Source organism: Dromaius novaehollandiae, chromosome 1 (assembly GCF_036370855.1).
Source record: "Dromaius novaehollandiae isolate bDroNov1 chromosome 1, bDroNov1.hap1, whole genome shotgun sequence".
Taxonomy (NCBI): domain Eukaryota; kingdom Metazoa; phylum Chordata; class Aves; order Casuariiformes; family Dromaiidae; genus Dromaius; species Dromaius novaehollandiae.
Genome location: NC_088098.1, coordinates 102,275,470 through 102,298,167, shown reverse-complemented (window position 1 = coordinate 102,298,167; position 22,698 = coordinate 102,275,470). Strand labels below are relative to the sequence as shown.

The 22,698-nt window shown below is 41.0% G+C and overlaps 2 protein-coding genes across 8 annotated transcripts in view; one reads left to right on the top strand and one right to left on the bottom strand.

The window, feature by feature from the left end:
• The first annotated feature begins 998 nt into the window (after positions 1-998).
• On the top strand, positions 999-18,876 carry RIOX2 (ribosomal oxygenase 2). 4 transcript variants are annotated; one of them, XM_026100153.2, is made up of 10 exons: positions 999-1,114; positions 4,206-4,641; positions 7,127-7,246; positions 8,529-8,657; positions 11,232-11,335; positions 14,811-14,913; positions 15,000-15,165; positions 15,645-15,733; positions 17,103-17,213; positions 18,547-18,876. In XM_026100153.2, exons 2-10 carry the CDS (start codon positions 4,210-4,212, stop codon positions 18,703-18,705), a joined length of 1,413 nt encoding a protein of 470 aa, XP_025955938.1. In that variant the 5' UTR covers positions 999-1,114; positions 4,206-4,209; the 3' UTR covers positions 18,706-18,876. The 4 variants fall into 4 exon arrangements, with proteins under 4 accessions (XP_025955938.1, XP_025955935.1, XP_064378529.1 ...); XM_026100150.2 differs by having other exon boundaries at positions 18,544-18,876; XM_026100151.2 differs by lacking the exon at positions 999-1,114 and adding an exon at positions 1,684-1,736 and having other exon boundaries at positions 18,544-18,876.
• Positions 18,877-20,153: 1,277 nt separating this feature from the next.
• The window catches only part of CRYBG3 (crystallin beta-gamma domain containing 3), a 96,987-nt gene continuing 94,442 nt past the window's right edge, over positions 20,154-22,698 (bottom strand). For 3 of the 4 annotated variants that reach the window (XM_026100146.2, XM_064522442.1, XM_064522443.1), the window contains exon 22: positions 20,154-22,154. In XM_026100146.2, the coding sequence (XP_025955931.2) occupies positions 22,066-22,154 (89 nt within the window). In that variant the 3' untranslated portion in view covers positions 20,154-22,065. The other variant, XM_064522441.1, reaches the window with a different exon arrangement.

Below are 22,698 nucleotides of genomic sequence, written 5' to 3'. Positions count from 1 at the left end.
TAGCAGGGTTCTGGAACAAGGCTTTGGCCCAGAAAAAAAAATAACACAGCTAAAACCTAGACATTTTATTATTTATTATGCACAGGAAAGCTTTAAACAAATAACAGGGTTTCATGTTTTATCTGCTAATTTAATTCATGCAATAACTCTAGTGGAGAGATATTGTCATTGAATTTCCTACTGGTTTCAAAGAAAGAGTATTTTTTTGTCTCTCATATATACATACTAAGTAACTTGGATAGAGGAAGAAGAAACAATTCTTGGTCAGAGTATGTTTTCAGATGACAACTACATAAAACTTTTATATGTTTGGAAAAAATAAAAAGGCTGACACTGTTTTTTCTACTCAGCCAGGTTAAATGGCATTAAATTGCACACAGTAATGGCAGGGTAGTAGCTGATACTGTTTTAATCAACATTATTCCTGCTTGACATCTCATCAGCCTTCCTCATCCTCAGCAAGCCTTAGCAAAACAAATGCAACCATTGTAAAATGCATTTATGCATGAATACTGCATGTAGCGCAAGCTATTAGCCAGGCATCAGATGGCAGCACCAAAGGTTAATTTTAAAACGCTGAGGCCTCACAAGCCTATTATTTTTCAGGTCCATGGGAGCAAGACCCAGAACTCCCCGAGCAGGAGGAAGCAGGACAGGACATATCTCCTTTTACTCAGGGAGATCTTGCACTCCCTTCCGGCACACCTCAGTGGTCCCGTTCTTCTTTTTCATCTGCTTTACGACAACACTGGACACTTTGAAAAATATGGTTTTCTCCTCCGTTTCGGAGCCTGTGTAAACAGATCCTCACCAAGGATCCTCTCGGGACGTACTTCAATCCCTCCGCCTTCAGCAAAGCACTCAGGTGCACACCGACACCGGACAGCAGCAGGAGCGGCCTAACACTCACTACAGAAGCGCTGCAAACGCTCGCCCAGCCCCTCCTCGTCTAACACCGACAGCGCAAGGGCAAAGCCTCCCCCGCCGCCCCTTACAGCGCGGCCGCGGCCCCCTCCCCCCCGCCGCGGCCGACGGCCGGGCCTCCGCGCGCCGCCGCCATTTCCTAGCGGCCTCCGCTCGCCCCGCCCCGCCCCGCGCCGCGCTGCGCCGCCGGGTGAGTGCCGGGGCTGCTGGGGAGGGAGAAGGTCGCGGGGGAGGCAGGGAAAGGTGGCCGCGGGTGTTGTGGGCACCCGGGGAAGGCGGCAGTCCCGTGGGGCCACCCCTGAGTGTCGCCTGCCCGGGCAGTGCAGGAGACAGTGTGAGCTGCCGGGTAGCCAGGTGCAGGGCCTCGCGACTAACCTTCACGGGGCCCGAAGGAGCCACGCTGAAGTGACTTACAAATCATCCCTTTGCTTCAGAGCTCGTTATATCGAGGCCCCCGGGAGTTGCAAGGCTGCATACTCTGGACATGCAGTAATTGTTACTTGCTTGGCGTCCCTCATGTCAGCGGTGACCGCTCCCAGCGGCATAGCTGCATGCATGAGTGCTGGCTGCGAGGAAGGAGCCCTTGTGTATTATCTGCCGCTGGCTTTTGAGCTCCATTTTTGTGTTTTGCCTTCTGGAGAAAGTTTAATAGTACTCACGTGTGGTGCTGCTGTGAGGGGAAGCAGCAGGGCTCATGTGGTTTGGGGATAGCTGTGACCATTTTTCTTCCTTGTTGCTTTAGAGGGATCAGAGTCTCCCTGCAGTTGGCTGGCCTGGGCTGAGAAGCCTAAACTCTTGAATAGATTCTTCTGGTGTGTGAGTTCAGAAATATTAATGTGATGTAATTGTATCTGTCTGAAGCAGAAACATCTACAGGTCCAGCGTGCTGCTGTGTTTTTCTTGCTTGTTCTGAGGAACTAAAAAAAACACTGCAGAACAGCACATTTTTACATGAAACATCAGTCTCTGAAGTCTACATATCTGAATTTAACTTTGTTTAAAAACTTTGCAAGTGAGCTGTGAGGCTGATGTGATGGATGTGGGTCTGTGATTCAAAACTAGCAATTCAGGTTTAGTTGCATTTATGCTGTTAGCATTTGGGGATGTCAGTAATAGATCTTAATGCTTGCATCGTCTGCAGACCTTGCCACTTAGTAATTGTGGACTAATTTTCAATTTTTCTAAGTGTTCCCTTGCCTTATGGAGAACTGTAGTTTGCTGCAGCCAGGAATGCCCATCTTCTCAGGAAGGTGATGATGTGTTACCTCCTGCTGGATTAAGATGACTGTAGGTTGCTGTTGAGGTATGGGCTATTTGCTACTCCACAAACTCCTAGGCAAGGTATTTCACCAGTTGTATGTGCTGCGTACTGCTACATAGGAGAACTTTATACTGTGTGTAAATATCAGAACTAGATTGTTTTAACTTTCATGGTAAGGGATCTGTGTAAATAAAATCATCTTAATAAATGAAATCACTTCTGGAGTAAAGCTTTCATTTTTACTTCAAAATGAAAGCTTCTACATGCTCTAACTCCTTGTGTGTTGGCTTCACAAACTTGCTTGGACAAGCCCAAAGGCAGTTTGAGTTAGCCAACCTGGATGCAGCATGAAAACTGCAGTGTTAGAGAACTTGGTGCTGGCTCACTGCCTGCATGTTTAACTGAGCTTCTCAGGCAGGCTTTTCACCTGTGACAGGAGCTCTGGACTACTCGGGGGGGGGGGGGGAATGAAATGTTGGTGTAATTTTGGTGTAATTGCATAGCATCAACAGAAAGGCTTAAAAATTATGGAAGAGAGAAGGCCTCTCTTCTAGAAACTTGGTTTTGCCAAGCCTGGCCATCCAAAATAGAGTATGGAGGCCCTAACAGAGGCTGAGATTGTGTGTTGCTCTGCCACAGCGTGATGAGGATCATTGGATGCCTAGCACTGCAAAATAATTCAGCATAAAACTGTTCCCAGGGCCTGAGACCTCAAGCAGGTGCCCTCATCTAAAATTCCTAAAACCTGCTCCACCTGCAGGACAGTCTGCTTTCAACTTTTCTGTTCCTTGGGAAGCTGCTGTTTCCACCCCTACTAACTGACCCACTGGTTCCAGTTGCATATTCCTTGTTCCCTCACAGTGACCTGCTCTTTCACTTGTCCTCCCTGTTGCTGTACCCCTTTCCCTGTGTTTCCTATCCACTGCAGCCTTGCATAGCCTTTACAGTACACTGTTGTGCTGGTATGTTTCCTCATTGTAGTAGCTGCATTCTTGGTAGTTTGGTAGCTATGTAACTATGTGGAGTTATTGTGTAGTTGCAGGCTATAGGTTACCCTGTCAAGTCGCTTTGTCCTGGCATGGCTTGTGTATTAATAGCTTTGTTTGATGTGAATGTTGGTGCTTCCAGAGTGTCATGTGCTAACACCAAGGGCACGTGTCTGTGGCTGTCTGAGATATGGCCGATGTTGGGTATCAGTGCCCTTAATGAAGTGGAGTGGTTTTATACAATGATAAATGTATCTCTGATACATTTATATGATAAATACATAAGTTCTGAATATATTCAAAACAGGCAGTTATTTAAAAGACTTGGAAAAAGACAGTGCATTTACAGTATGTAAGCCAGCTCGAAAGGTATGCTTTCTTCAACCTCCTCCCCAGCCCCATACCTTTTAACTGTTTGGTTTCTGCACTTGAAATACTTCACATCATCCCCCAGCTGGCTGTTGCTGGAATGTCTTTTGTAAGATTTAGTTGTGCTCTTTTCTGCCTTCAGGGCATTTCAAGGAAGCGTAATAGAGTACCTGTTTTTGACTGTATCCCTCCCCACCCCCGCCATGTTATCATTAAATGTTTTAATTCAAATCTGAGTTACTTCTTTAGTAATCTGCAGCTATTCCTACAGAAGGAGGATTCTCTAAGGCCTTTTGTCCACCACTGGTCTATGTGTGTGCAGATTCCTGCATTTATGAGGATCTGTAGCGTGGTTTTTGCATTTCATCAGGTGTTCTTTAGTATAAACTCAGCTGTGGGATTGGGACTTCTGTGAGCAACAGCTTGCAACAGAGTCCTTCAGGGTTTGCTGAGGTTTGAGAGAGGAATGCAGGCTTGCTGGGGTCTTTCTTTTTCCTGCTGCTTGGAATGAATAGCGTAAGACATGCGGGAGCATCTTAAAGCAGAGCTGCTCCTGGTGCACTCTTGTACTCAGCTGGAGAAGGCAAGAGGAGCTGCTCTGGGCCTATGAGCTCTTGAGGTTGTGCTAGGAGCTGACTGTTTTGGTTCTCTCTCCTCTTGTACAGGAACATGCCCAAGAAAGGAGGGAAGCATACTGAAATGGGAAAAGAAATGCAGGCACAGTGTAAACGAGCAAAGGTGGAAGCAGCTTGTTCTCCATCGCTTATGAGTTATGAGAGCCCAGAGAGCCTCTTTGGAAGCTTGATCTCTCCCATCAAAGAAGAGATGTTTTTCAGGGAGTATTGGGAACAAAAGCCACTGCTTGTTCAGAGAGATGACCCTCTGCTGGCTGCTTACTACCAGTCTCTGTTCCAGTTGTCAGACTTGAAGGCACTGTGCTGCCAGGGTCTATACTATGGCCGAGATATTAATATCTGCAGATGTGTGAATGGAAAAAAGAAGGTTTTAAATAAAGAAGGCAAAGTGAATTACATGCAGCTGAAGAAGGATTTTGACCAGAAAAAGGCAACAGTACAGTTTCATCAGCCTCAGAGATTTAAGGTTGGATCACTTCATCATTTTAGAATATAAATAATGCATGCTGTATAACTTGGTCTATTTTGCTTGAGTCACGCCAGACATAGCTTCATCTCTGCCTCCAGTAAATCCAGGAGGTATAGTGGACATCAGTGACCTGCTGAAACCTGTATGTGAAACGTGTAGATTAAAGCAGGGTTTATAATTCTGCCCTACCGTCATGTTTCAGTGCTTTGCCATAAGAAAAAAATGTGACTTATGCTGTAAAACTAAGTATTCTTAAAAAAAAAAAAATTGCTTTGTCACCTGTAACTAGGAAAAAAGATTAGGCTGATGAGTAACCCTCTGTGTTCTGCTTAAATGATCCCTTCTGCCCCATTTTGTTTCATTCCCTTGTGCAAATACAAGCTTTTATACCACTTTCCCTTAGTGCAAAGCAAGGTGTGAAATCATATAAAATATTTGCAGGATGCTCCACCAGTCTTGCAGATGGACTGGCTTTGAATTGCAACATGGAAGTGTACCACCCAATTTTAGCTGCTGTACTTCTGATTCTAGTCTCCTTGTTCTTTGACGCTTTAGTAGTCGTTATGTATTGAAAACGAGGCAGTGGTGTGTGTACAGCTGTGTAAAGGGCTCATATGCAAATAGCTAGTTGGATGGAGGTAGTCCAGTTGTGTACTGTGGTGCAAACACAATTTAACTACGAAGTGGTCCCTAGGGACCCAGATGTACATCTGTGGCCCAAGTATAGTATTGTGGGCAGATCTCTGTTCAAGTGTAGCTGTGACGTCCAGTGGCAGGGGCATCAGCATTTGAAGTTGAGATAATGCATGGTTTATGCTAAAATCTAGAGCTTGGGCTGAATGTACAGAAGTTGCACTTGGTGCAGCTCTAGTAGTTTGGCATCTGCTGATATGAGAGTCATGCCTTCAGTGCATCTGTCACATGTTAGATGTGGGTGAGGAAAGATTGTTCTTGAATATGCCTAGACAATTAATAAACAAACATGTTTCTAAAATGAAATTCAGAGAAGTAATGAGAAAATCTGTTCTGAGAAGAAAATGAAAAACAATGAAGTCAGAGTCTGGGCAGGGAGTAGTGCCAAGCTCAGCCATGTTTCATGTGCTATGTGTGAGCTGGTTGTTTTCTAAGTTAAACTCAAAAGAGGGTTGGGATTTAGTTTCATCCTTTTGCCTTCTACATTGAGGTTATTAAGATTATTGGACCTGGGCTTGCCATAGTAAATATGTGACTCTTTCATAACTCAGTGTAAAAGGCTTAAGATACATTCTTCAGAAATGTTCAGGGCATTCTGGTATTGGTTTACATCCTTGTTGAATTGAATAATGGCGTAAAATATTTTGCTGTAGTAAGATGTTTTTGGAAAACAGGGAGACTATTTCTTTCATTTGTCTTTTCTCTCTTCTTTCTACAGTAGTTATGTACTATCTCGACCTGCATTCTAACTATGGAAAAATCAGATTAAAGGAACACTTCATAAAGCATTAGTCTCTTTGTTTTTCTTGAAAAGTCTAGTGTTTCAGCACTTTGAATCAGCCTAGATAAAAGTAGCAGATGACTTAGAATTCTAATAGCTAGCCTACAGAAGTTGTTTTTTATTTTTTTTTTCCTTCCCCTCCTGTCTACAGACTGTATTAACATAGATGAGTGATAGTGGAGGGAGGGTGACTGAAGTCTTACCAGCATTCTTCAGCATCTTTTATGAAGTGCCTCTGTTGGTTTATGCTTTGGGCATGTGTTTTAAAAGCATCTTTTCGCATGCATCAATTAAATATTAAAATATATATTTGGTTGGGGGGAGCAAAGTAATCTTAGTAGATTGGAAAACAGATACTAGAAATTCTTGCTTTGAATGTCTCTAACTCTCTGGCTTATTTAACCTGATCTGCAGATACAGGTGCTGCAAAATATCAGGGGCATATAAAAAGACAAGTCAGAGATACTGTCTCCTTTATTATGCACTTGCAGAATGTTGTTTGATTTCTGTTGTAATTGGTACTGTTGGAAGAAGGTCTTTGGCGTTTGCATGCCATCTTTGATGCTGGCCCATATAATGTGTGTTTCGTGTGTTTCTTGCCTTAAGATGTATTGCTCTTTGTGGGATGATGGCTGGTTTATTTTCTTGTTTGTCTAGCCCTGCTGTCATTGTTTGTTCTCTTCCCTGTGCCATTTTTAGGTTGCAACATCAACTCTGTGTAGCATGTTGGGGTACCGCACTGTTTCCAGACTTCTTGGCTTACTGGTTACCTTCATGGAAGACCTTGTTTGCTTCTGTGGTGCTGGCTTTCAGCAAGAGCATCTTTCTACTTTGCCAGCTAACACTGATCCAGAGCATTTGCCTTCCCAGCCTCTGTCTTCCTGTTCTTTCTGTGAGGATGTGATAACTCACTGGAAAAGCCTCCTGAGCAACGGGGAGCCTGTGGGCTGACAGACAGCTTGGCCTGGCTGAACTCCTCAGTGGTAACATGATCATTTCTTTTTAAAGGAGGAACTATGGAAGATTCAGGAGAAGCTGGAGTGCTACTTCGGGTCTCTGGTTGGGTCGAATGTTTACATTACTCCTCAGGGGTCACAGGGCCTTCCCCCTCACTATGATGATGTTGAGGTAGGCCAACACAAACTCGTCTGTGAAACTGTGCGTGGAGTTTTGCTAGTGCATGTAGGCATCCACCTTACTGCCATGCCTTCCCCCCACCCCCAACCCCCGTCTTATGAAATAATTTCCTGTATGGAGATGTTCATGCACTGGAGACTTAAAGTAGCTGTTTGCAAGTGTTTCTTTATTGTATTTTTTTTCTCTTTAATTTTACCGAAAAGGTACTGAGGTATGTAATTGTAGTATCATATTCAGCGTGCTTTCCAGGCCTGGCACTTTCATTAGGTGAAAGGAGCATTTGTTTTCCCAGCTTTTGCAGAAGCTTCCTAGCATCCTCTTTTCATTTTCACTTCATTCAGATTGCCCAAGAATCCAGAAGTCCTTTTTCCTTCACCAAGTGCTTGCACTTTCTTCAGCCAGACACTGGAAACAGACTGGTTGTGCTGGTTCTCATTTACTGGTCCTGTTGTTTTGAGGAAGTTACTGGAATGAATAAGGGAGCCCTGCAAACCAAATGCAGTTTAAATTACCTTCTAAAAGAAACATTCAAATAGACAGTGCGTTAAAAATGAAAACCTGAAATTGGGCCATCTAACTTCAGAAAAAAATCACTCAAATACGTTTTCTAATGAATTTCACAGGCATTAGAGAAAAACTTTGTAAGTTGCAATGGAACAGACACATTATTTTGTATTTTTTTTAATTTCCATTAAATATATGTGGAGTTTCTTTTTTCTGTTTGTTGTTCACAAGTCTTTTTTTCCAGTTGCACAGTGAATACAGATGTGCCAGTTGAGAACCTGCATGTTCTGGCATATGCCATCAACTCCTCATGGTATCCTCTTGTTATTTCTGATGCTCTGTTTGTCAGTGAATGATGATAAGACTTGTTTCACCTAATATTTTGAATACCTATGTGGCAGGCATTACGTTTGAGTTAATTGCTTAGCTGCTGCTTTAGTTACTGGGGAGCAACAGGGATTTATTCCTTAGAATAAAGCAGGTCACATTTCACAAGTGTTCTCTGTTGTCTATACATGGAGCCTAAGCAAATATCTCAAATGTAAAGAGGAATCTTGTTTCCAATGTTGTGGACTAGCTGAGAACAAGGAAGATGGAATCTGTTCCGTAAGTTATCAGAAAAGCAACCTGTATTGCTTCTGTTTGCTTTTTATCTCTGATTTCTGGCATGATTCCACAGACTTGCCATGTAAGAAGGCAACTTAAAATTTCTGAGTACCTGAATGTGTGAGGGGCAGCCTTATGCATTTTGACCTGTGGTCTTTTGCAGGTGTTTATCCTTCAGCTGGAAGGTGAGAAACATTGGCGACTGTATAAACCGACGGTGCATTTAGCTCGGGAATATAATGTTGAATCAGAAGATAGGATTGGGAATCCAACACATGAATTTGTTTTAAAGGTATAGTAATTGCTTTACCTGTTTTGGGCTCTAGTTGCCAGAAAAGTAGTCGTATTTAAAATGGACTATTTCTTGAAGACAATATTCTAAATGCTTGTGGTTGTGAAAATGGCAGGGGGAGGGTGGGGTTGGTGTGCTCAGCACCGAGGACTAGCAATTTGAGTGATGGTTGTCAAATCTATCCTTTTTCAAAGGTATCCTTTGCTTTAGTATTTAAATAATGGACTTTGAAATGAGTAAATCAGTGCTTTCTGGTATTTCTTCAGTGTTCTTTAATTTGGGTGCCCTGAATCATTGGCCACTTTTGTGGAGTTTTGTGTGCAAAAAACATAGGTTCCAAGTGTGGTTATGAAACATTTCATGCTGTTACATGCTGTCTAATCTATCAGGCTAATCCATCTCTGCAGTAAGACTTAATGATTTGCTGAAATTTGTGACTGTTTGGTGAATTGGAATTAAATATTATACATTGACATGCTGGGCAAAAACATGAACTAAATCCCATTTTACTTGCTGTATTGATTTCCCTCCCCTCTCCCCCCCCAGTAAGAAATGTTTGGCTGTTTTTGATCTTTGGAATAATAAAAAGAGCATTTCGTGAAGATGAGGCCATTTGACAACAGACTATCTGGTGCTTCTCCTGTGCTATTTTACGTGTTTATACTTCAGCAGACAATACTGCTCCATTCTGGAAGCTGCATTAGTTTCTCTACCTTGTGTCCAGTTGCAAGGCCTGTGCCTGCAAGGTCTCCGCTCTTTCCTATGTTCAAACTTGCCTTTGGATGTAGGTCGTTTACAAATATTCTTACATATTGTATATGGTACTGACCTCGCTAGTTATGTAGTTTGACAGCTGGTAGTATTCAGTCCTTACAACGTATTGATGACTATATTGGTGGTATTCCTACCTCCCCAAAAACTAGTGGCTGAGAGCAAAGGTACACTGGTTTATGAAGTCCCAGCTACAGTGTGTCTTGGTGACTCTTCACAGGCTGTGGTCATGGCTGGTTTGCTACTGATGTTGAGCGCAGAGTTTATTGGTAGCTGTCTATTTATCTTTCTTGATGTATGATTTCCCATGTATTTTGCTGGTATCCCCTCCATTGTCTGCCTCTTCTTCCTCCAATAAAGTGATCAGAATCTCATAGTGTCTCTGGGGAAATGCTCTGTCCTGTCCCTCTTTGGGTGCTGTGACCTGGAGTCTATGAAGAGTCTGGTTATTTTACTTGCTGAGATTGATGAGCTTGCTGGCTCAGAGGAATAAGGAGATTGGTGAGACTCCCCAGTGGAAATGTGTTTACATATTGATGTAACTCTCAGAAGAGGGTTGAAGATGAAGGTAACACTGATCATACTTGGGTAAGCTCCTCTTCAAAGGTGCTTTGTTTTGGCTGGGCAGTTAAAGAAGTTAAGTTTGCCATTACATTGATAAATAAAGCAGTTCATTAGTGGCAAAGAGAAGCTGATCTATGACACTCTGCAGCTTTTTTCAAATGAACGAAGAGATGTGGTCTTGTCAAGTTCTGTGAAGCCTCATAATCTGAATAGACCTTTTGATTCAGTGAAAAATCAAGTAGCACTCACTTGAAATACGTCTGTGTTAAACAGTTGAGTAGGTTCTTGTAAGCAGGTGATGCAACGAACAAGATTTAAGGAACAGCAAAAATAAAATGGAATCAGATTTCACCTTTGTTTTGTGATTTTTCTCATTGACTGTGCTACCCATCTATGTAGATGTTTATATGAGAAACTAAGTAAGCTGATAGTTACAATTCTGCTTAAATATCTCTTTTAATTAATTACATCAACCTAACTTTTGGCAAGTTTTGATGGTTCAGATTGCAGCTCATTTTCTGAAAGTGGTGTTTTCTCATGGTTGTGAACTGTGCTTGGAATATTTTTTTGTAGTGGAGTTTAAGTGCTGGGTTCTTCTTTCCTTCTTGGAGGCAATTTTGTCTGCTGTGCGCTTCTTATCTTATCTTATCTTATCTTATCTTATCTTATCTCAATTTTCCTAATCTGAGCTTTCATTAGTGTGGAGATTTCATTTAACTGGTGAGAAGAAAGATAGGGAGGCAGAAGGTGGTACTTGGTTTTTAGGTATCAAAACTGAAAATTTCAGACAACAGTATTGTAACATGTTACCATCTTTATGGAGTGTTTGGCTTTTGGTATGGAATACTGGACTCTTCCTTTGAGGGGATCTGGCTGGGTTCACACTGCATTGCGCCCCTGCTCGCCAGCTGTATTGTCAGTGGGTCCGTCCCAGCTGCCTCCTCGTCCCCTGTGTGCAGCTGAGTTGGAATGTGCATGTGTTGTAATGTTAAAAGCTTGCCTTTTTTTTTTTTCAGACAGATGTATAATAAACAGGAACAGTAAGATGGAAGGGTCAATGTATCAGGCTTTCTGGTGCAAAGTGCTTTGTTTTATACAAAAATATGCAGGAGAGGATCTATTTTGTGATTTAAAAAAATGCTAGTTTTTCTGCTTAGAGTATTTTCTGTATTTTGACAACAGTACAGTAAGGCTTGACCTGGAGCCCTAAATAAATAAGGAATCTTTGTTTTCTTGTAGCCAGGTGACTTACTGTACTTCCCAAGAGGGACTATCCACCAAGCTGACACTCCTCTTGGGATATCCCACTCTACACACGTGACCATCAGCACCTACCAAAACAAGTAATTATTCTTTACTTTTTTTCATAGTATGTCTTTCTTGAAAATGGCTTTCATCTGCAAAGTGATGTGTATGAGTAGTACAGACCCAAAATTGGCATTTCAAAAAGGAGATCATGTCCTGTTGTTAAAAACAAAACCTTGTATTGAGCTCTGCTTAGCTCTTTTCCGTGTTCAGTCTGTTTAGCCCTTGTCTCTTTTTTTATTTTCTGTGGGTTGTACTGGGATAGAACGCATCACCATCCTCTCAGAAATGTGGTGAAATCGAATATACGTAGAGATTTTTTTTTTTCTCTTTTAATATTCTGATATGGGCTACCACAGAAGTACTCCACTATTAGTACAAAAAAATATATAAAAATCTAAGGAATTATTCATATAGAAGTAATTGAAGTTTTGGGTATTGGGGGAAGGAGAGGAGGAGATCATTTGTTGATTGACACAGACTGTTGGCAAGGTTTTCATGCAGCAAACTGTATCACTTTTTAATTGGTTATTTTATCATTTACTAGCAGTAGACATTAATGTGGAAGATAAAGTTACAGCTGTAAACTCACTGTTGCATTTGAGAATCTCTCACTAGTGGCTGAAGTTATTGTTCATTCATAACCCAGAGAATAAGTCAGGAGTTATTCCTTTCATCTTGTTCTCTCCTGCATTTGATAGTTGCTCACAGCTATTCTGACTGATTTACTGCAAATTCTCCCTTTGCAAATATTTCCTACTTAGCTGTGTTTTTCATCGCCTACCCATGCATGCAAGTCAGATTTCCTTAGATAAACATCTGCTGCTAGTGTCCACTAAAACCTTTTCATAACACAGGGAAATGCTGCTACCACCTAATCAGCCTCTCAGATGTAGGTTTGAGTCACTGGCCAGAGTTATGAATTGGGAAGGATTTCTGTTAGCCACAAAACAGGGTGGAACAAGTTTGGACGTATTCTAGATGATGCTAAGTCATATCCCTAACCACTAGGTGTAGTGTTCTGGAAGCCCAGGATGCCAGAACTGCAGGTAACTTTTAATGTGTCTAGTCCTCCAAGATGGAGAGAGGGTTAAGACGGAGCTGCTCAAAGGCATGAGTCTTGGTAGAAATTAGGTAAAGTTGTGGTGATTTTTAATTTGTTCACATTTTCTATTTTTCTGTTCACAAGGCTAAAACTTCTTTTCTGCAAGTGTTGCCTGCTCCTCTAAAGAGTCTTTCTCATCACTTACTATGCAGGAGGTAATATTAGTGCTGGCCCCCTTTGGCTAAGTTCAATGGCACATCCAAATGGATAAGCAGTGAGTGACCTCCAAAGAGAGGGTCCCGTTCCTCCTCCCTTCCTCTCCCTTTTTTGTCATATCACTTTCTTCATGTTGTCTTGGTGTTTCTCTCATCGCTGATCTAGTGAACTAAACAGACAGAAGAGTGACACTAGAAAAAGCGCAGTTTAGCTTGTTGATGGAGGCTGAGCTGGAGTGATTTGGTGCTTTACAGATCAGTGTGCAGGAATCTTTCTGAATGTGCAGAACAGGGTTTGTCCAGCTTGGACAAACAGTCCTTACTTGGACAGCCCTTACAGAGCTATTGTATGTCAAGTAGTGTTGGCGAGATGAGAATTCAGTTCCTTGTAGCAGGGTTTCTGGAGATCTGACAGACTAGCATGGAATAAAGGTGGTTTCTCTGTGACAGCATAAGTCAAAGGCCAGTCCACCGAGTTACTTGAGAAATGGTACTGTCAGGGAGCGTGTTCCCTGGCTGCTCGTGTAGGAATGAGGAGAGGAAGAGAGAAAAGCTCAAAGAGTTCCGTTCTTCCTCGGAGAAAATGTAGAAGCCACATCTATTAAGGTTTTTGGCAGCAAGGTGTAAGATCCTGTCTCTATGTCGTCTTTCAGCAAGCATATGTAAAATAAGCAGAAATCCTAACATAGGCTGGCAGTTTGATTTGGTTTGTAGGGGGGAGCATGGTCTGGAAGTAGTTCTTCGGAAAATTGAAAAGACCTCTTTGAAAATGGTTAGTTCTTGTTGTGGAGCATGTTTGGTCTCCCTGAGACCAACCTTGAAGCATGTGCAGAGGAAGCTGGGTGGGTAGGAGGTGCTGATGGATATGGCACTTTCAGAGATTTTTAGGCACTGTAACAGAAGAGGCTCCAGTGCGCTGGGGGAAGGTCCCTTTGGGCCAGATCCCAGCCTGAGGCAGGCAGAGAAATGGGGAGGAGTTCATTTCCACCAGGGCAATTTGGCAAAGCTGTGAGTAGCTGGAAATAGTTGCTGTCAGATGGAGACTTGGGGCAAGAAAAGGGAAACAGTAAAGAAGTGTAAGATGCCTAATTACACTTGTCAGACAGGATCCTTCCCTCCTAGTGTATAGCAGACAGTGGAACACTTGAGGTGAGGAGATGAAAAATGTAAATGAGGCTATAATAAGTCATACGTTTCTTTTATTAGAGTAACGTCTAGAGATCTGTGCTGAAAATGGGGAGGTAGTGGGGGAGAGCAAGAGCAGAAGTTGAAATGTGCATTGGAGGCCAGGCCCAGCCCTACAGCCTAGCCCAGTTTCATGGGAGTTTGCCAGAGCCTTGGATACTGGATACTTGTCCTGGTTATTTGCCCATAAGATGAGCCTGTGAGGGAGGGGTAGGGAGAAGGACCATACATGCACTGCACAGTGCCTTGTGTGAGAGGCACATGCCTGAAGAGGTTGACACAAGCTAGACAAAAAAGATGCAGGCAGTAATCTTTTCTCCCCACATAGTTTCTTCCTACAGTTGGGGAACAGAAGCATAGAGAGCAAGATCCAGTTTTTGTGGAAACTATTTAGGCAAAAAATGAGGCTTTAGCACAAACAGAACAAATGCCTGAATATCTAACAAGCACCATGTATCATTAACCCCCCTCACCCCCCAGTATATAGGGGTCTTGTTTCTGAGGTCATAATTAAGTTTATAGCAAACCTAAGAACTGATCCCATGTTGGGTGGGATAACTCTGGATACACTTCCCTGTTCAATATAAAAGTATCTCAAAAGCATGTTAAATGACATAAGCCAACACACTTACAATGTGCAGTGAGGCCACAAATGCATGTGACTGGGTAATAATGGCACCAATAGGAATTTCATCATTCCCTGAGGTCTGCTTTCATCTGAACCCACCAGTAGATTGCAAGCATGTGAATCAGAACAAACTGGCCCCTTCTCAAGCCAGTTCCTTCCCTCTGTAGGAGTGCCACTGATGCGAAGCTAGTGAGGATGCAGATGCAGTTTGAGAGCGGGCTGTCATGTGAGACCGCAGAGCAGCAATGGAAGGGCCAAAGGAACAGAGGAGATCTGGCACTGGAGCACTAGAGCGTCCAGTCCTTAGCATCAGTTAAGGCACCAGGTCAATCTTAGCACTTCCCCAGGTAGTGATGACACTGACATAGGGAAGTTGTATTCCTGTTTTATTTCAGTACAACTATTTCAGTAATAATTCTTTTTTTCTTGCTGATCTTCAGCTCTTGGGGAGATTTCTTACTGGATGCAATTCCTGGCCTTGTGTTTGATACAGCAAAAGAAGATGTGGTGCTGCGGACAAGCATACCAAGGCAACTGCTTATGGTAAATAGGTGGGACTAAGGGAAAAAACAGTGCTGGACTCTGTTTAGCTTGGGTTCGTGTAAGAGCCACTCTGTGTGAATATTTAGCAGGTGGATATAGCTGACTCAACAAAAAAACTGAGTAGCATTTTGAGAATGCTTGCAGACCGGCTGGAGAACACCAGAGAACTGAGATCATCTGACATGAAGAAGGATTTCATTATGAACCGGTTGCCACCTTGCTTGGGAAATGACTCTGATTCTTTGACGCCAGGTAGATTTTTAAGTTGGCTGATGTGATGGTAGAGCTGTTGCTAACTCTGCATTTTGTGATTTTTGTATTTTGTAGTAGGTAAAGATTCTAGTCTAGCATCAGCTTCATGTTGTGCTGGGCACTATGTGTGTAATTGCACACCTCAACAGATAAAAACCTTGTGTCTAGTGGAAGAGATGGCAGGGCTCTTAGATTGAAATAAATGTTATTATAGACACAATTGTTATTATAGACTGAAATTGGCAATTTTAATGAACTAGTATGTACTGGGGATGTTTAACTGGTAGATATTGTCCTTATGCTCCAGCTTGTTGTTATAACTCTCCTTTCTGTCCCAAGTTTAAGAATGTATGGAAGTTGAAATATAAATTAACAAAATCTAGCTATAAAGAGAATGGGTAGTGTATAGCAGGGCCAATTTGCACCAGTGCTCTGGTTTTCTTCCTTTCTAATGGTGCTTTTTTTTCCCCCACCCTCAGGTGGGAAATTGCCAAAATTAGATAGCAAAATCAGACTGCAATTTAGAGATCATGCTATAATTACTGTGGAGCCAGATCAAGAGAATGCTGTAAGTATAACAAAGCCAGTCCCATATGCTTGGGAGGGGGGAAGGCATGGTATGAGAGTTGGTGCTCTGTTGTGCTAGTCTTAAAAAGGCCTTGCAGTGTACTTAGTTGTATCCCACATCTCATTAGGATTTGTTATGAGATCATGGGGCTGTTGTAATATAGCATGTTCTTGCCTTTTGGAGGAGATGTACGGAACTGAAATTATTCTTTTATTCTATATGGTAGGTGCCTAGTTTTTATCTGGGATTAGATGGGATAGATCACTACAACTACTAAATGGGCTCTTTAGCTTTTGACAACTGTTTGTTTGTTTATTTTATTCCTTGTTTTCAAGTGCATAAACAAGTTCTAAAAATAGGCTCCCTCAAGAGAGGGAATTCTCTTGGCTGCAGCTGTTGCTGGCTGCATTTGCATTCAGTCTTCAACAGCCCCCCCCAACACCCCCCATTATCTTTGTCTAAGTTGGTGCCAGTGGCTACTAAATTGTTCCACGAAATGGTGTCTTGGATTACCCTGTGTCCAGACTGTGTCTTAGCTATGAAGGTTCCTATGAATTTGAGACTGTTATTGGAGAATGACTGCTTGAGTGACAGCTCCAGAATTTTAGGATTTAGTTTTTTGCTTGTACAGGTGCCTTTTAGTCTTTTTTTAAATAATCCATGGGCAATTTTGTACTTTTTTTTTTTTTTACATAAAACATTTGCCTGTAAGAAGAATGTAGCTCATCTTTCAGATTATTCCTTTTTTCCTGCCCCCATTTTGTTTGTGTGCATATTGCTGTTTGTTAGAATGTTTGGGGTTGTGGAAACTTTTTTTTTTTTTTTGCAGTTGTTTTGTAGCTCCTTCATCTGATGTCAGACAGATAAATCCTGACTACAGCAGGCATGCAAGACTCATGTCTGCAAATTCTGAGTGAGATCAGCCCATGGAGCTTGCACAATTTTGACCAAGGAATGATGTACACACATGATTTTCAAGACACATCAGTCGCATAATGGAAATTTAGTGATACGTACTCCTTCATTAAGCCATTCTATGATGTGCACCTTAAATTTAATGAAAATTTAATAATAAATTTAATTCATGATTTATTAAATAAATTAGAAAAATGGCACAGTGCAGTTTCAATCCTGAGTCTATCATAGGCAGCATTAAGGCAGAAGAGAAAAGGCTGTAATTTTTTCAGATGTTTTGCAGAGGTGTGAATTTCTGTAGTAGATGGCTGTTGTGTCACTCTGATAGGAGGATGAATTGCTTTAATTGATCCTTACAGTGGATTCCATAATTAAGCAGATGATGATAATATCATCACTTGAGTGATTGATTTGATGATGATTATTCAACTGACTTCTTCCTGCTGTCTCATAGGACGAAATTCGCAAAGAGATGGTTTATGTGTATCACTCATTAAAGAACAGGAGAGAAACTCACATGATGGGGGCTGAAGATGATGATGCCAGTGAGGAAGGCATATCACAGGTTTGTTCCCCATTTCATTTGAGCACACAAAACCAACCAACCAAAAAAAAAAAAAAAAAAAAACCCAAAAAAAAAAGCTCCATCACCATCTTGTTTTGCTGCATTAGAAGAGTTTGTCCTAGGTAAGATGGTACCACGGGCCCTGGTTCTGCTGCATCCCTCAGGACCAAAGCATTTCTGCCCATCCTCTAAGTAGCTGGGTGGGCTGAAGCTGCAACACAGTGGCAGTTAATGCTAAGACTACATAAGCACATTTTAATTAACTGTTTGAGGTGTTAACAAGATTTCTTTATAGCCTAGGTAACAAAGCTGTCAGAATGCAAAAAGTTTTTTTTTTAAGCTCTGCATCCTTTAGCACACCCTTTATTAAGGCTAATGGATTCATTAGTACAAGCTCAATTGTGGTAAGACTCACTGCACCATATGCTCAACATTCTTATGCTGCTTTGTACTAACGTACATTAGAATTTGTAGCCATGGAAACATACTGCAATATAAGGGTATAATTCTTTTATTGAAATGTAAAGATAGTGTTAATGAGACTGAGGATGGTTCTTTTCTATTCTTAGTCAGGGTATGTATAGTAGATTTTTTTTTATTATTTTTTCTTCTCTTGAAGCAAAAGTTCTCCTGAAGAGTGCTGTGCCCTTTGGGATCTGTTTGTTCCACTTTGTGATAGCCAGATGCTGTAGTTTAGGATTGTGACCTGAAACACTTCACTACAGGTTTTTAGGAATACACGTTGGAGGCAAAATAGAATTAGACTTTGCCTGTTCTTGTCTCAGTAATTGCAGCCAAGGCTTTAGGCTTTGCCTGGCTCTTTGTCTCTTACGGTTTTGTTGATCCTCCACAGTAGAGAAATCTGATAGATGAGGTCTTGTACTGGCACATGTGAGTGTGTGTGCAAATCCCAAAATATACTTTATGCCCTTAAAGTCACCAGCTGTGGTGACAGCATTACTGTGAGGCTCCGCTATACTAATTTTATAGTTTAAAAAAAAAAAAAAAAAAAGTGTGTAGAGTTAGGCAAGTGTGTGAATTGAAAAGAAACACACCTTAGGCTCCCTGCTTGATCAGGTGTGATGACCCACCACACATAAGAGATGTCAGCTGTATTTCTGTTTAAAAAAAGCTGGCAGGATGATACACTATCTTTTGCAGGATGCTTCTAAAAATCCCAGCATGAAGTGGAGCAGGAGCACATACATACCTGCTTATGAGCACCTACTTCCTAACTCCATCATGTAACAGGAGAAACTTTGCATTTAGCTAAAGGGGGTGTCTGTGAGTGGGTTTTTTTTTTTTTTTTTAATTTTCATTTTTTTTCCAGCAGACTCATGGACTGCGTTTTCCTTTGTCATACTTGGATGCACTGAAGCAAATTTGGAGCAATACTATTGTTTGTGTTAAAGAGCTGAACCTTATCTCAGATGAAGAGAAAGAAAACCTTGCCCTGGCACTATGGACTGAATGTCTAATTGAAGTTATTTGATGCTCTTGCAAATTAGCTGCTCCTGGAAGTAGTGGTCCCAGCCATTAAGAACCTCCTACAAGAAAGGCTCTCCCCCCTCTTCCCCTTCCCCCCCCCCCCCCCCCCCCCCCCATCCAGCCTTTGGTTTGTATTGATGTCTAACAAAGCATTGCAATACATACTTTGCTACTACTTTCTAGTGTCAAATACTATTTTTGTTCTCTTACTGTTTTCCAGACTCCAACTTTCCCAAAGCACTAAGCTATTCAGAAATGTTAGCAGCAACCCAACCCATGCAACTTTAATTGCTGGACTATTAATACCCTTAGGAAAGTTCTACTTCCACACAAGGTACGGGGCCTCTTACCTTTCCCAGATAAGGAAGCCTAATTTAAATACAGGGGTTCCTTTGGGATTTTATGAGAGTACCCTCCTCACTGTCCACAAACGCTTACTTTTAGATGTTAAATTTCTACTAAGAAGGACTGAGGAGAAGAGGGGTGGTGCAACAAGATTTAACTGCTGCTTGAAATCACTTGAAATCTATGCTTGACCTTCCCTACTGCTTTCCAGCAATATCTGTTGCTGTTCACATTTCATGACTGCATGAACTAAAGAGTGTTCATCAACATGTCCTTCTGAAATTAGGTTAACAACCCCAGCTTTTTCTGTAGTCAGTGAGGTCGCCAAGATAAACAAAGGAACTAATCACTGTCAGCTCTTAAATGTGGCTACTGTTTCTATTCAAATCCTAATTACCTGTTCTTGGTAAACAAACAGTACATTGTCCACTAAGCCATAGCTATGGATAAAATCACTCATCTTAACATGAATGCTGTGGTAACCCCTTTCCCTTGAATAGGTACCTAGTTTTTTTTTTTTTTTGGGGGGGGGGGGGTCAGCTAAAGGTGTACAGGAGCAGGCTGCTGAACCTCAGCCAAAAAGGATATTGTTCTTGCAGCTGCTGAGTTAAACAGAATGAATGAGTCCTCATACTGGTTGTGTTTGTCTGCCCAGGAGAATACCAGCCTCTCTGTAATGGCTGTGTACGTTCTTACCTGAAGCGATAAGACTTTACCTAGGGAAAATCCTCCTAGGTGCTGCCACTTCTGGTTAGAAGGGAAACAATTAAAATAAACGGTCAATAGTATTTAACCTCTACTCCACCCCATCTTCATTTTAATGTGAAAGTAATTGAAACCTTTAATGGGAGCCTGCATCTTCAGCGCTCATTTGAGTAGATTCCGTTGGGAGTAGTGCAGTTATTTTAATACTTGAATATCTGAGTTTAATATTCAAAAGCTAACATAACAGGATAGTCATTTGCTACACCCATCCCTTTTTTTTGTCTGTTTGAAAGAAAATAATTTTGTTCAGGAACGTGCTTGACATCTGCCTAAAACAGCAGTATTGTAGTTAGTTAGATAGTTAAAAAAAAAAAAAAAAAAAAAAACAGAACAAGCAAAAGGTTCTTCCTAAAAAGTTTTATACAATTAAAATATACATGTTTAGCCTTTTACATTCAAGATCTCTTAGTACAAAAAAAAAGCCTAATTTACTTCATTATGTAACACTGACACACCAAATTATGATTTTAGTCAATCTTGGTTTAAGCAGCTGGAGCTTTTACACATGCTTTTAAAATTGCATATGGAAAGCAAAAAAAATCATATGTAGAACACTGGTATACTGACTTACATAGAAAGAGCTAAATGAGTGCTTTAGTTAGAAAAAATATATACATTTGAATATATGTTACTTAAACACCATCTATAATTTTAGAATGCAAAATAGTAAGTGCAAGTAGGTAGGGTTTTTTTTTTTAATAGTACTATATGGAACTCCATTTCATACAAAAATAGACATTCATATGTTTTACTTTTGTGGCAAACAAGGTTGTGTTTTGTTTGTTTGTTTTAAGGATGAACTTGCTTGAATGCACAAGTGGAATAGTTACAGCTTTTGGAATCTAAAACAGTATCTTTATCTTTAGGGAATCTAAACTCTTTAAATAATTATAGCAGTACATACCCTGAATATACAAATAAGGAAAGACAATATTACATAGTCAATCAAGTATACTAAATCAGTGACATTGAAATTAAATGAAGATACCAATGATTTAAGGGACTTCCCTTCCAGGGACTTCAGGTGTTCACAGCCCTACAAATGGCTCCAGTTCCTTCTGTATTTGTCAGTATTGAGAGAGGAACAGACCTTTTAAGCCTGCAACATTTAAAGTCCAGTAAGGTATTTTGCTCTCTCTCAGCAGTTAGCTAGTAGGATGGTTGCACAGTATTGAAATTAAGGAAATTGCCAACATACCAAGGGCTTGTCTTCATTAGTCTAATTCCTCATCCAAAGGTTAAGCTGTACATGTTGCTGATGAGAGTGAAGTTAGCATGCAGTACATGGTTCCTCTGATAGTAAGCAAGTGTTTGAATGCATGTTAGCACCTTTGAAAATACATACTATGGTGAATTATTTTGTGAAGGATTGCATTAAATTAATTTATATACATCAAACAAAATACAGCTGGAGTAAATCATTACTGCTCTAAATTCAGCTAGCCCTTATAGAAATCTAGCCTGATCCAGGATAGTTTATTCTCTTTTGCTGTGTGCACACATGGCTGTATGTTAAAGCTCATCTTTAGAGACAACTTGCTCACAATTTCATGGGTTGGAAACAATCCATGGGTCAGCAAAATAAATTCCTGAATCCAGATATTTGGTACTGTTAAAACAAATGAAGGTGATTTTACTAGTAATGGTAGAGAGGTAAAAGTTATGGTTTTTATACTGTTCTGTTTCGCTCACTGAGCTGGGAATTCCAGTTCAAAGTTGTCTTTATGAACAAAATAAACTGTACTTCAGCAAGAGAGATGATTTGAGATTCAGGATCTCTTGGAGGCTAAACAGTTTTACTTGGGATGTAAAACAGTTCAACTCAACCTCATTCAAGCTCATTAGTGCATTCATTCTTCAGCAAGTTTCCATCAGCTTTTGAGAGGAAGGTAAAGGCATCATTTCTAAAGTGTCTTTTCCATATTATCTTGCAGTTCATGTCCTGCAAAGCTTCTCTCCAGTCTTACACATTTACTTTAATACTTCAGATGAGCAGTAATAATGAATTTCATAGGAGTGGCCTCTAAAGAATCAGATCAGAGTGCAGTCCTTGCGGAAGACATTAGATCAACTTCACCTCCTCCAGATTTGTGCAAAATTCAGTTGTTTTAGGAATCAGTGCTTGGCATGAAGGAGAGCAGAGAGGATTTGCTGTTTAAGGTTCCAGTGGTATGTGACTTCAGTAGTTCTTTTTCTCCAAATGTTAATAATCCACATAAGGTCATCTTCCCAAATCTGCGTGGTCGGTTTTTACTCACAGTATTTCAATGTCCCATTTTTGTGAATGTTCATCCTCTATGGGCTGATTCATAATGATGTGATTCTTGTCATAATAGTTTCCTCCTTAAAACAAAACAAACTTGTGAAGGCAAAAATGTCCACAAAGAAGTGTTCAGAAAAGTCTATAAATAATCTTAAAATGTGACTCAGTAGGAAAATCAGCTAAAAACCAGAAATTCCATGAGGGAGGTGCCAGTGTCTGCTCTTACACCTTCTGTACATTTGTCTCCTTCAAACTGTCACTTGTCAGCTTAGCCCCTGATGACTATGACCTACAGCCAAGGAGATACAAGATTCCTCCATTAGTTAGGTAGCAGAGGATACCACAAAGTGGAGTCCTCAAATGCACTTTTGTGCAGAGAAGCAGCACTACTAAAGAGATTTTTGCTTTTGGCAGGTCCTGACCTCCTGCTATGCTTGTGGACTTTTAAGGCACATATTGCTACAGGAGGAATACACAGATTCATGGGATTATTTGGTATAGCACACAAGATATGTTTCACCTGCAAGCTTGTGAAATCCTTAAAATAAATTTTCTCTCCTTTGGCTACATGTAGCATAGAAAGGACAGTGCATTTTTACTGTTGCACCCTAAAGAAAAAAATCC